This window comes from Sinocyclocheilus anshuiensis, unplaced genomic scaffold (assembly GCF_001515605.1).
Source record: "Sinocyclocheilus anshuiensis isolate Anshui unplaced genomic scaffold, SAMN03320099.WGS_v1.1 scaffold644, whole genome shotgun sequence".
NCBI classification, from domain to species: Eukaryota; Metazoa; Chordata; class Actinopteri; order Cypriniformes; family Cyprinidae; genus Sinocyclocheilus; species Sinocyclocheilus anshuiensis.
Genome location: NW_015557092.1, coordinates 63965 through 77966, shown reverse-complemented (window position 1 = coordinate 77966; position 14002 = coordinate 63965). Strand labels below are relative to the sequence as shown.

General features: G+C 37.4%; 1 protein-coding gene and 1 pseudogene across 2 annotated transcripts in view; both read left to right on the top strand.

Moving 5' to 3' along the window:
- The window catches only part of LOC107677330 (sterile alpha motif domain-containing protein 9-like), a 12942-nt pseudogene extending 10864 nt beyond the window's left edge, over nucleotides 1-2078 (top strand).
- A 1244-nt stretch (nucleotides 2079-3322) lies between these two features.
- LOC107677341 (ADP-ribosylation factor-binding protein GGA3-like) overlaps nucleotides 3323-14002 on the top strand; it is a 12470-nt gene continuing 1790 nt past the window's right edge. The window contains exons 1-17 of one of the 2 annotated variants that reach the window (XM_016472220.1): nucleotides 3323-3573; nucleotides 4413-4497; nucleotides 4574-4646; nucleotides 4756-4854; nucleotides 6009-6132; nucleotides 6203-6306; nucleotides 6438-6518; nucleotides 6960-7097; nucleotides 8914-8995; nucleotides 9083-9199; nucleotides 9301-9552; nucleotides 10312-10385; nucleotides 10470-10621; nucleotides 10809-11092; nucleotides 12003-12172; nucleotides 12335-12445; nucleotides 12712-12866. In XM_016472220.1, the coding sequence (XP_016327706.1) occupies nucleotides 3525-3573; nucleotides 4413-4497; nucleotides 4574-4646; nucleotides 4756-4854; nucleotides 6009-6132; nucleotides 6203-6306; nucleotides 6438-6518; nucleotides 6960-7097; nucleotides 8914-8995; nucleotides 9083-9199; nucleotides 9301-9552; nucleotides 10312-10385; nucleotides 10470-10621; nucleotides 10809-11092; nucleotides 12003-12172; nucleotides 12335-12445; nucleotides 12712-12822 (2106 nt within the window). In that variant the 5' untranslated portion in view covers nucleotides 3323-3524 and the 3' untranslated portion in view covers nucleotides 12823-12866. Of the gene's footprint in view, nucleotides 3574-4412; nucleotides 4498-4573; nucleotides 4647-4755; nucleotides 4855-5214; nucleotides 5283-5391; nucleotides 5491-6008; nucleotides 6133-6202; nucleotides 6307-6437; nucleotides 6519-6959; nucleotides 7098-8913; nucleotides 8996-9082; nucleotides 9200-9300; nucleotides 9553-10311; nucleotides 10386-10469; nucleotides 10622-10808; nucleotides 11093-12002; nucleotides 12173-12334; nucleotides 12446-12711; nucleotides 13169-14002 lie in introns of those variants that run through there. The other variant, XM_016472221.1, reaches the window with a different exon arrangement.

Sequence of the window (14002 nt, the reverse complement as noted above, 5' to 3'; positions counted from 1 at the left end):
ATATTGTCGCAATCGTATGTTTAATGTCTTCATGTTTCCAAACGTTTCTGTTTTCTGTGAAAACAACTGTTTTCATACAGGGATAGCTTGACGCTTTTGTCCATATTAGGAATTTCCTCATACGACTTTCTGCGTGAGAGCGCCCTCCGGCTTCGAGTATGAATGAAACATACACTGCATGGCGTGTTTAGCGCTCCATGATGTTCATCTCGCCTTATTCTGGGTCTGAATAAAACATCAGATCATGCACAGACTATCCTGTCTCATTACATTTTTAATCTATATTTATTCACACCGGCTCTTGCGAACACACTTGCCCGAAAAAGTGCGGGGGACGAATTTACGTGATATTAAAAGTGGGGGGGACACGTCCCCCGCGTCCCCTGCGTAATCTACGCCCCTGAGAGATGTCACGTCAGTGACCGACGAACTGGGACCAATCCACTTCGAGTGTAAACTAAGCATGCGATGATTGCATCCAGCTGCTGCTGATTGCAGCGCGAGTATAACTAGGCAGCAAGTGCAACACATACTCAGGTTTTTGCTGAGGAGCCGAGCGGTGGTACAGTAGCTTTGGCTACGGGACGTGACGTCTCCGTTCCCTCTTTCAGGGAACGAGGGTTGCATACCTAACTGAGACGTTCCCTTTCGGTCGGTCACTCCAAGTCACGTTGGTGACCGACGAACTGGGCTCCCAACCAAAGTGCCACGGATGCTGCCCCTTCCAATGTCTTGTGCGAGCTTCCTGTGCCCCTTTTTGGTGAGGGCCAGGGCTCGCGACAAGAAGGCCAGTCACTGTTGTCGTAGCACTACCCACTCAGTGAGATTGGATAACACTGGGAAACATACCCGTTCCACTTGGAACCGGAACGTTGTGTTGTCTCCATAACAGACAAAGAGCTGATCTGAGGTCCTGAAGCTATGTGTCTGGTCTACATACCATCTGAAGGCTCGGACAGGACAAAGCAAAGCTAGGGCTGGGTCTGCCTCCTCTGGGGGCAGCGCTTGCAGGCTCACCACCTGATCCCTGAAGGGAGTAGTGGGAACCTTGGGCACATAGCCAATATTACCAAGTATTGCAGAAGCATAAGAGCTATCTTCTTCAACTAAAGGGCACAATGAAGAATTTTTATTTTCTTGATAATTTTTTTGTCAATTTAGCACCCTTTTTTTGCAGAGAAAGACAAACAAAAAGAGCTGACAAAGCCCAAGGTTTCCAGGTACTTTCAACAGTATACTGACCTCTTTTGTAAAATAAATTGGAGTGAGCTGGTCAACAATGAGCACATGAACCGCATGGTTAAAATTGAGCAGACGCGCCAATGGCTGGAGAGGAACAAGGGTGATTCCTATACCGGCCTTCTGGAATATTTGTATAAGGGAGACTCGGCATCAACACTTGAAGAGATCATCCAGCAGTATGATTTCAATCTGAAGTGGAAAGAGGCCAGACCGATGGACACTGTCAACTTCACCTATGCCAATGTAATTCTGGCCAACATTAACCCTGAATCTCAGTATATCATGCCCTACCAAGACCTTCGCAACTTACTACTTAAAATAATCGACCACCCCACACCCTTCAGTGAGATCCTGCCATTGCACTACATCACAATTTTATTGTTATGGAAAGAGGATGACTGTACATTACCAACTTTTGTGTCACAAATGAAGCTGTCATATTTAAAAGACCTGAGACCTGTGTCTAATGGAAAGAGAGCAGCTGTCCATTTTTGCTTAGGGAAGGACGAAGGTTACGGTGGCCTGATTTCTCATAGGGATATAAACAGCTGTTTAGGATCTGAGCAGAATATCTCAACTAAATGGGATGATGAGAAAATGTGGAAGCGAGTGAGAGACTGTGAGAAACTTTACAGAGTTTCTGGTCAAATTTGTGATGGTTTTATCAGTGCTGCAGATGTGAAGGTCTATCCGATGTTCAGAAGCCAGTTACCTAAAGAATCTGGCAAAAGAGTGTCATTCTTCATCGGATTCTCAATGAATGGACCAGTTACGCTTGACATAGACTTTGAGTCATAGGGTTCACAAGCCTGATCTAATGGATCTGACTGATGACCGGAGAAACATGAATGAGAAAACTTGATAGATTTCCAGTTTAAAACTAAGACACTCGAGTCAAAAAGGAGCTCATGAACCAAAGCCAGTTATTTTTTTGATTTGCCTCATTATTATATCTTACATCACTCAATCAATCGTTTAATCATTAATGTTGCATGTTTTTGTAGCTACTTTGTTTTATCTAAAATAGTTTAGTCTAATTGTGTTTGATGTGAACTTCATAAAAGGGTGTGACTGCATTATGTGAGAGGATTGACATCCAGAGGGCAAACATGCACCTGTGTTGTATTTGAGTTCATTTGTTTTTCTTTATATGCATTTGTCTTACTGGATTTTAGTCATATACTGATATATTCATATACATTTATTCATATATCACATATTCTTTAGATTTGACTTCTATTTTTATTTAATTTATACTTTAATAAAAATAGGGCCCAATGTTCCATGTTAATCTGAAGGGAACTTTCATATTGATTTTTTCACAGGTGTTTTACATGTATTTGAATGATGCTTTGCATTGTGTTGTGCTTTAGGGTTGAAGGAAATGTTTGTAAACTTGACATAGGTACAGGTAATTTTCTGCCAGGACATTATCTGTTTTTCTACTGATTTTTGTTTTCTTAGTGTGCATTTGTTTCTTAACAAGCCTCATTTTGCAACTCTGCAAGGCAGCAGGTTTTTCTGTAGCTGGAACAAAGAACTAACTATTACGGTAAATGTCTGCATTCAAGGTCTTCACGGTCACAAGGCACTGTTAAGAATAGTCCATTCCTTTTGCCTGTGATCATAACATTTGTTTAATATATATCTTTAAAGGCAAATGTTATCTAATAAATTTAGATACCTTCACTTCCTTTCCCAGCTTCTGTGCCTTACAATCCATGCTGGATACGTAAAAAAGTAATCCACGGTAGATTTACTGCTAATTAGTTACAATTCTTTAAAATAATCCAATAAAATATTTGTGTTTTCTCATCTATTGTCACACGAAAGTCTATACATTTATATTACCAGAATATTTATTACAACTAAGATATCTTACTGTATATAAAATAACTGAATAAAAATAATAGTCCAACTATTTTTGCAAGAATTCTTCTCTTCTCTTCTCTTCGTTCCAAATCGTTCCTTTGAAACAACAATAGCACTTTAAAGATTTTAGTTTCACTTTTATTTTGTAATCCTACAAGACTCGTCCCGCTAGTGACTTTTATTTTGTAATCACCAGAGGCGTCTAAATCAAGGACCTACATACAGGCAGCTGATGATACTGCCGGCTGATGCACTATTCATTTAAAAATATAAATAAAGCAGTATTTTGTCGCTGCATACAAGCTCGGATGGAACAGATTATGTTTTCTTTTAATATAGTCAGTTTAATTTGACGAATGTCTGTGGTATTTAAGGAGGAAATGTGTGGATTTATGGAGTCAAAGCGTTAAATGAGGATCATGGCGTTTCCGGAGGGAGAATCACTGGAATCCTGGCTCAGTACGTGCATTATTATCATTTGCATTTCATAATAGGTGTAAATAACACTGCTGTGTTATGTCTTCAATGCTTGCATTAATACCGACGCGTCTGACGTTCTTGTTCAGCTTGTTCCAGCGGAATTTCGAATCATACTATAATGAGGGTCTGCTCATGAATATTAATCATCTCATATTGACGTTGCTTGGTAACCTTCTCGGGGCGTCCAATTATGATGCATAAATAATATCGAAGAGCCAAGACTTCACCGTAGTAGGATTCGTTAGTTCGCCAGCGCCCACTTACCAGCGTCTGCCTTCCAGCCAATCAGATATGCCCAGTGTACGAACGTCACATCTCATAATTAATATTCACGAGCCACGCCTTCCCTATAGTATGATTTATCAATTCAGAGTGCATTTTGACCGTCAGATCTGGCGATCATGAGTCCAGATTAAAGTTCAAAGTCCGTGTTTAGCTTCATGTAGGATGAGTTCAGACCAGAGCTTCAGGATTTACAGCAGTGATTGCTAATTCATTACTTATGATCAATTTAAATGATTTTATCCAGGGTGTTAAATAGTATATTAACCATCATAATACAATGATTTTTTTGGACATGCACCATGAGCATACCATGTAAATACAATTGTACATGACTATGCTAATATTATACATGCATAGCGGTTTTTGTAAAGGACGACTTCTTTATTTTCTTTATTTTTTTCTTGTAATCACTGATGCTAATATTGATATGCATCCCCGTGATTGGCCCTCACACTGTTGTGCCAGTGTATCACAGACACAGAGCTCAACAGGGCCGATTGTTTGGTCCTTATGATGGTGTGTGTCCTCCACAGACAAAGCCACACACCCGACCAACAGGCAGGAGGACTGGGAATACATAATCGGGTTTTGTGACCAGATCAATAAGGAGTTGGAAGGGTAAGCATCCGTAATCCAACATGACTGAAAACTACAGGATTCTCTTCTCTAACTGTGTTTGGGTGTGTGTTTGTAGTCCTCAGATAGCTGTGAGACTCTTGGTTCACAAAATCCATTCTCAAGAATGGGAAGCCCTTCAAGCTCTGACGGTGAGGGATGTTTTAACACTAGTCCAACATTGCTGCTTTATTATGAGTTTCTTTACAGATGATATAATGTTTACATGATGTGATGTTTGATGGTTTTGTGTCTCTGAAGGTACTAGAGGCATGTATGAAAAACTGTGGGCGAAGATTTCACAACGAAATAGCCAGATATAGGTTTTTAAATGAGCTGATTAAAGTGGTTTCACCCAAGGTTAGTGGTTTTTCTGTTACGACTTTTGTATTTTTTTAGGCTGACCCATAAATTAGCATCACCCTGGTTCCCTCAAAAGAAAGCCAATAGGATTTTTTTTTTCTATTGCTTTTGGATTATTGCAGAAAATAAACTCTGTGACCAACAAAACTTCCATGATTCTTGCACATCTTGTTCATCATGATAATCTTAACAAATGAACACAACTTTTATGAATTTTTAAGCCTAAATACAATCATTACAAGTACAAAAGCTAAACGTAGGCTATAAACGAAAAGGGTAAGCATCCGTAATCCAACATGACTGAAAACTACAGGATTCTCTTCTCTAACTGTGTTTGGGTGTGTGTTTGTAGTCCTCAGATAGCTGTGAGACTCTTGGTTCACAAAATCCATTCTCAAGAATGGGAAGCCCTTCAAGCTCTGACGGTGAGGGATGTTTTAACACTAGTCCAACATTGCTGCTTTATTATGAGTTTCTTTACAGATGATATAATGTTTACATGATGTGATGTTTGATGGTTTTGTGTCTCTGAAGGTACTAGAGGCATGTATGAAAAACTGTGGGCGAAGATTTCACAACGAAATAGCCAGATATAGGTTTTTAAATGAGCTGATTAAAGTGGTTTCACCCAAGGTTAGTGGTTTTTCTGTTACGACTTTTGTATTTTTTTAGGCTGACCCATAAATTAGCATCACCCTGGTTCCCTCAAAAGAAAGCCAATAGGATTTTTTTTTTCTATTGCTTTTGGATTATTGCAGAAAATAAACTCTGTGACCAACAAAACTTCCATGATTCTTGCACATCTTGTTCATCATGATAATCTTAACAACTTTTATGAATTTTTAAGCCTAAATACAATCATTACAAGTACAAAAGCTAAACGTAGGCTATAAACGAATTACACCATGATTGCACAACTTCAACATCACCACCATTAAGTTCAGCTCTTTCAGTCTTTATTTAAAAACATTTACTAAGAAAGTTTGAGTTAGAATAGTTTGCAAGAATGTGATTATTAACCAGAAACCCACTGAATTCAAGACGATGGAACCAGAGGTGCAAAAATTTGATCTTGTTTCTCATTTTAGGATTCATTTATGTGTGCTTTATAGACGTAATTGACTAATATGTTTAAAAACTTTGTGTTTCAGTATATGGGGGACAGTGTTTCTGACAAGGTGAAGAATAAGATCATTGAGATGCTGTACAGCTGGACGGTGGTGTTTCCCAATGAGGCCAAGATAGCAGACGCGTACCAGACGCTCAAGAGACAAGGTGAGATGTTACGAGTGAACTTTCTCTGGTCTGTCATGAGCGGCTGTCTGATCAATGTGTGTTTCTTTAGGACTTGTGATGTCGGACCCAGAACTGACAGTGGACAAAACCCTGATCCCGTCCCCTCCGACACGGCCCAAAAACCCAGTGTTCGACAATGAGGACATGGGGAAGGTGAGAAACCTGATGGCATCATTTCCTGTGCATGCATAATCTGAATTTAAATATGCGATTTGGAGGTTTAACTCAATGCGTTTTCCATTTATGAAACTAAGAAAATGTGTTGTTCTGTGATTTGATGGCAGTTGTTGGCTGAACTTCTGAGGAGCAAAAACCCGGAAGATCTTCAGGAGGCGAACAGACTGATCAAAAACATGGTGAAGGAGGTGAGAGGATCTTTAGATGAGATCAAGATGTTGATCTGATATTTAAAGATGGATGAAGAGCTCCAGTTTAAACTCAACATGAAAACGATTATTGAATTAAATTATTAAACAATGAAAGAATTGCATGAAAATTAAAGCATTTAAAGGAATACAAGGGAATAAAAATTTTAAAAAACTATATTATTTAAAAAAATTATTGTAAAATAATGCATTTGAACAAATAATATTTATTAATTCCTTAATAAATGTCTGGTTTACAAAAAAGTAAATATTCAAATCTGATTTCATGTTGACCCTAATGGTTCAAGGGTGATTGCATCTGTGGTGGCAATTGTATAAACTGCATTAATGTCAGACCTTTTACACACAGATTTACACACTGATTCTGGATCAGGTGTGGCATAATTGATGTGACAGACTGAATCTGTGTTGTGCATGCAGGACGAGGCCCGAGTGCAGAAAATGACCAAACGCAGCAATACGCTGGAGGAAGTGAACAACAACGTCAAGCTCCTGAGCGAAATGCTGAGTCACTACGACGGGAACCGATCGTCAGACGCCGACCACGAGCTCATCAAGGTGAGATCAGACTTGACAACAATCAATGTTTATAAAATGTGCAGACCGAGAAAGTTTAAAGAAATGGCACTTGAGTTTCTAAGCATCAGGTGGTTAAGTTAGTTTGTTGCTGGAAACTAGTTTGATCATAAATCTCCACCAGCTTAGCCCTCAGATATTTCAAGTATTTCTGCTGTAATTATGACAAAGCTGCTTGTTTTCAACTTATTAATAGTATTTATTAATATAATCTGGTAGTATTAAGTTTAAAGAACTGTATTTTCTTCAATACAAACAATAGTCAGTGTGGGGAAAAAAAATATGATTTCAGTTTATGTCTTGACATTGTGTTTTTGTTTTTAGCATTTTTATTTAGATTGTTTTAACATATCATTAATAATTTACTACTGTATTGACCCGAATATAAGACGATATTTTTTTCTTGGAAATACATCTGAAAAAACGCGGTCGTCTTATATTCAGGGTCTAGACTTTGACATGTCAATAATACACCCACAACAATAGGTGGCGCCAAATACGCATAAAACGAGTGTGCCATGAAATACGTAATGTAATGCGTGTTGTAAAGATCGCGAGTAAAAACAAAAGAATAAGAAAACCTTACAGCTGAATGAGTCGTGACTGTCACGTTAGCCTGATGGTACCAAACTCCCTTTGTGATTTTAAAACGTAAGACAGTACCCAGATTTGAAGACTACAGTAAGATTTAACTTCTACTGTTAATAAGATATTGGTGCGCTACTATTAGATGGATAGCCTAAATGTCCTAATTCAGATGGGCTACCTGTTTTTTTTTTTTTTATGGTATATCAAAATGTATATTTTTTAAATGTGATTGTTGGTACATTTTACCAGTTTTTACCATACTTTCAAAACAAAAATGAAAATAGGAAAAATATGCAATATGAAAATAATTGAAGACAAAATGTGTTTTACTGAGAAAAAACAAGATTTGGTTTTTAAAAAGCCTTTTTCCAAAAGGTACATCTGGAAAAAGGGGGGTCGTCTTATAATCAGGGTCGTCTTATATTCGGGCCAATACGGTACTTTAAATACTTATCCTGCAGCCTCAACCCAGCAACTGGCTGCCTGGTTGAGAACCGCTGGTTTAGTAGCTCTAACAGTTAAATTTCACTTGTACACTTCAGATTACAGAAGTTCTGTACTGTATCATTACAGCTGTTTCCTGTCTGTACTATTACCCCTTATTTACAAGGCACACGTCTGTGGCGTGTTACAGCTCTGACACGGCCACTGGAGATGATCGTGGCCACTCTAGTCAATGCTTGTGTTTGTACCAGCCGCGCCGCGGCACGTTTTAAAAGCATCTCAGAAGTGGCTCTCCGTGCTGCTTCGCTAAAGATAGGCGCCTAGTCTATTTTTGGCAGATGCCATGTCCAAGAAACCTCAGAACAGCTCAAATACAAAATAAACAGCCTGTGCAGACTAAAACACCGCTACAAATCTTAAAACTTTTCACTCATAATTGAACTTTTAAGTGTATTGACTTTGTATGTAGGCTACAGCACAACAAAGCAGAACATGGCAATAAACACAATTAAACTGGACAAAACCATTTAACCAATTTATCCATGGTAGAACCCCAAAAAAAACAACGCCGGACAGGCAAATCTTGTGATCTCTTGAATCCAGTTGCTTCTAAAATGCTCCACCGCGTGGCGGACGAAACAAAACCTTGTTGGAGCCGTAATGTGCTACAGATGTGTGCAGTGTAAATAAGGGGTTAGAGCTTGTATAATTAAGTTGATGTAACCATGACAAAAGCACTCATATGTGACCTGACGTCTGTGTCCAGGAGCTGTATGAGCGCTGTGATAAACTACGACGCACCGCATTCAAACTGGCCACTGAGGCGGAGGACAACGACTCCAGTTTGGGTAAATGGCATGATGCTCCGCTTTACTCTCAGAGAAAGATGGAGGATTGTTTATTTGAAATGTTTAGTATTTTTCTGCTTCCTGTAGGGGACATTCTCAAGGCAAACGATGATTTGTCCAGAGTAATCAGCTCTTATAAACGAATCGTAGAAGGACAGGCGGATGACGGCGAGGGTGAAGATCTCAGACCGGCTGCTAGTGAAGGTGACGTCACTTCAGGGATCATCTGTAGATCTTCTCTCAGCAGCAATATTTTGATAATCCAATACATCATATTTTCTTCATGATGATTCTTGTTTTCTCAGGATGCGAGACCACGGGCACATTGATTGATCTGGCTAGACTGGATGAACCTTCCTCTCCCCCGACCGTCCCTCCTCCTTCGCTTCCTCCTCAGGTCCCGTCAGCCAATCCCACGGCCTCGCCCATCCCCGTGCTACCGCCTCCTCCTTGCCGATTGGCCGGCGGTCACGGCAGTCAGACGAGCAGCCCCAGTCACAAACCTCCTGAGCAGCAGACCTCTCTCTCCCTGCTGGACGATGAACTCTTGTCTCTCGGTAATAAATCTCTTTTAAATTGTTGTGATGCTGTCTGGTGATGCATACCATAGAAATAGGCTATGAGAGGTCACATAAATGTGTAAATCACTGTAAAGCCTTTTTATAAAATGGCATCGACTGTAATATAAGATACTTATTAAATAAATAAATAATATTAATAAAATAATGATTTTTATTAACATTAATGTTTTTGAAAATGTTACATTTTTGATAATATACAATATAATATAATTGTTATTTAGCATATAAAAACAATACTTAGGAAATAAAGGTTGTAATTGATAAAATAATAATTGCTATAATAATAATAATTATTATTATTATTAATAATGTTTTTAAAACAGTTTCAAAGCTTTTATGTTAATAATAATAATAATATTATTATTATTAATATTAAAATAAAAAATATTGTTACTAAAAAGTATATTAAACATTTTTAAAACAATGATCAGTAAATAAAAATGTATGATTGATATAATAACAATTAATATTATTAATAAGTTTGAAGTATGAAATGTTATTTTTATTAAAAATATATTTTTAATAAAAATAAAATAATACATTACAATTATTATTGCTATTAAAGAGTACATAAAAAGGTTTGAAAACAAGGTTAATTAAAATAAAATTCATTATTATTATACAATTTATTTAATAATAATAATATTTAAATATTCTTACAGTTTTCATGACTTTACTATTTATTTTATTAGTTTATATGCAATATAACATGCATAAATGTTATCTTACTCTCAGGACTGAATGATCCTCCCTCTGTGCCAAACAGACCGAAATTGGATGAACTGTCTGGTCAGTGGACGTCCTTACAGGTAGGACACACGAAACCATTGGACTTACAGACGTTAACAGAGATGACTGAATCTCTCATTTTTTGGTTGGTCTCTTGCTGTCAGGCTCCTGATCCGGGCCTGGACCTGTTTGGGAGCATCTCGGCTCCGAGCGCCGTCTTTCCGACAACACACACATCTGCGCAGACCTCACACACACCAGCTGTCAGTCAGGGGCTGCAGGATCTCTCCATGCTGGACTTTGGAGGTGGAAAGAGGTACAATTCTGCTCTTCCTGATTAAAACAGCACCTCAAACCAACCTTATGTGGTTTGCACATGCAGAGCGTTTCTTATCAGTCACTTATGAGGGTCCGTGATGTTACAAAGCTCCTTTAGAAGATAGCTGCCTATGTAGATAGCTTATTTGAGTATATAAATGAGATTTTATTCTATCTCTCAATAGTGTTTCTGGTCTGACTGGCATCGCTGGAGGTACTTTTGGTCTTTCTGGAGGTGTGATGGGCTCCGCGGCCGCCCCTCTTCAGTCTACTAACCTGTTTGTGAGCGCAGCGGTGCCCGGTTCGCCCGCTGTGGCCCGGGCTCAGGCGGTGACAGGCGGCTCAGCTCCGGGCAGCCCTTTCTTTCTGCCTTTCTCATCTCCGTCTCACTCGCTTCAGAGCAGCCCGGCGCGGAGCTCAGAGCCCAGCCTGTCCAACCTGTACGTCCCGCTCGAGTCCATCCGACCCAGTGAGTGACCGCAGTATGAATCTGAATAGCTTGACAAGTGACCTAATTGAGTTGATCTGAAATGATTTAGTATTTCATTTTCAATTCATCAACTGATTACACTAACAGGACGTAAAGCTCAAAAAAATTGGAGAGCAATAAACAAAAATAAAAGCTTGAAAATAAAGTCAAAATGTCAGCAAAATGATAAATAATTAAAATCTTAATTATCCTTTGTTGGTATTTATATTATAGGCTTCATTTTCATTGTGAAAAATTAAATATACAAAATATATAAAAAGATTATTATAAGTATATAATTCTTTTTATCATAAATGTATTGTATAAAATGTTATACAATATATAATTTATTATTTCTTTCTTTTAAAATGAATTTCTTTGGTCTGAAATGTGACCCAGAAAGGCTTAGTTCTTTACAATTCATACAAAATTAATATTGAATTCAAATCCTATATTATAATTTATACTATATTATACTATACAATGCAGTCTTCCATTGTAACAGGCGGTGGTTAAGTGTTTTCAGTCACAAGATGGCGCCAGACAGTCAACGATAGCGGAGTGACTCATTAAGTTATCTGGGAATAACATACCGCTGGATGCCGCGATTGACCAATCAGAATAAAGTATTCCACAGAGCCGTGTAATAATATAATTTATATTATAGGCTTATAGATGATTGTATATGTTTCTTATTTATATTATATATATTGTATATTAATATTTCTTTATATTACACTATAGTTATATAATACAATTATTATAAATACAATTTTTTTTTCTTTTGATTTTGTGGGTGAAATGTGACTTTTTAAATATCCAGACAGCCAAGGTTTCCAAGTGATCCTGCAGCTTACCTGTTTAACTGTTTTAGTTGCTGAGCTATAACTGTTTCTGCTGGTGTCCTCAGGTAAAGTCTTACCTATGACGGTGTATGATAAGGATGGAGTCCGTGTTCTTATGCACTTTGCGATGGACTGTCCGCCGGGTCGACCGGACGTCCTGGTGATGGTGGTGTCGTTGCTCAACACAGCGCCGTTACCCGTGCGAAACATAGTGCTGCAAGCAGCCGTGCCCAAGGTACGACCTCCTCCACTGCCAACACAGATTTACACAGAGATTTTACATGAATCAGTTCTTTAATGATTCAGTTGAACCAATTCACAACATTAATTTCGATATAAAATGTGAAATGCCACAGAGCTTTCTTGGAACATGTCTGATGTGTTGTGTTTGTGGCAGTCTATGCGAGTGAAGCTTCAGCCTCTATCAGGTACAGAGATCGCGCCCTTTAACCCCATCCTGCCCCCCGCATCCATCACTCAGGTCATGCTGCTCGCCAACCCACTCAAGGTAGGAGGTCACACACATCTAATACTTCCTTTTATTAGAAAAAACTTAAACAAAATACAAAATCTAATAAAATGTTTACAAAAATTTTTTTTTCTTTTCGAAAATACCTTTTAAAAAGATTATTATTAAATCTTATTATAAAATGATTTATTGCTTGTAATTATTATTATTAAAAAGAGGGGGGGTAAATAATTAAACCAATCAACAACACAACACTTTGATTCAGCTCATCATAAAGGTTTACCGGTGTTGTGTGTGTGTTTCAGGAGTGTGTGCGTTTGCGCTATAAGCTGACGTATCTTCTGGGAGAGCATCAGTATTCGGAGGTCGGAGAGCTGGATCAGTTTCCTCCAGCGGACAGATGGGGCTCCCTGTAGATCTCACCGTTTACCTGCTCGAACTCTTTAATGTTCATTCCCAAGTATTGTCATTCATTTGTGCTCTTTATTTATTTTCAATCAGTGTTTTACTGTAGCCTTGTGAAGCAGCATTTGATGCTTGATGTTTTTCGCGAAAATTCAAGCTGGATATTAATACAATAACGCAAGTCAGTGACACACATGATGGTCTGAAGCGGAAGCACGTGTTTCAGAGATTGATCTTTTGTGTGCTGCCAGTACAGAGGTTTACCATGGTAATCATAGTTTCTGTCAAAATACCATAGTAAAACAATAATTAACTGGCACTTTCAACAAATAGAGTACAAAGTTATGATTAGAAAATTTTATTTAAAAAAAATCATTAATTTATGTGAAATAAGTTAATTACTACAAATTTGACTGAATGATTTATGTATTAATTTAGGCTAAATTTAAAAACTTTTACCAGTGATATTTTAGTATCATTGAGATACTATAATAGTAGTTTTTAAAATATTTACAAAAATATTTTTAGATATATTTTTGTTTTATTAGGAGTTTTATTTTTGTATTTTGTGTTTTCATTTACAGTTTTAGTAACTAGTTTTGTTGTTTTTCGTCATTTTTATTACTTAATGTTTTTTCATATATGTATATAGTTTTTATTATTTGTATTTCACTTTAGTTACTTTAGTACATGAAGTAAACAAAAATGAGAAATGTATGAAACGTAGCTAAGTAAAATATGTTTTTAATTTTATTTCAAGTAACAAAATGCAAAAGAAAAAAGTAAAATGTTTTTAAGATGTAAGTTTTAGTTAACTTTAACAAACTTGTAACCAATTGTGGTATTTTATTTAGTTATTATATTAAAACACACACACACACGTCTGGTCAGCTATCCTTGTGGGGACTCTCCAACAAAAATGAGAAATGTATGAAACGTAGCTAAGTAAAATATGTTTTTAATTTTATTTCAAGTAACAAAATGCAAAAGAAAAAAGTAAAATGTTTTTAAGATGTAAGTTTTAGTCAACTTTAACAAACTTGTAACCAATTGTGGTATTTTATTTAGTTATTATATTAAACACACACACACACACGTCTGGTCAGCTATCCTTGTGGGGACTCTCCATAGGCGTAATGGTTTTTCTACTGTACAGACCGTATATTCTATTGCCCTACACCAACCCTACAC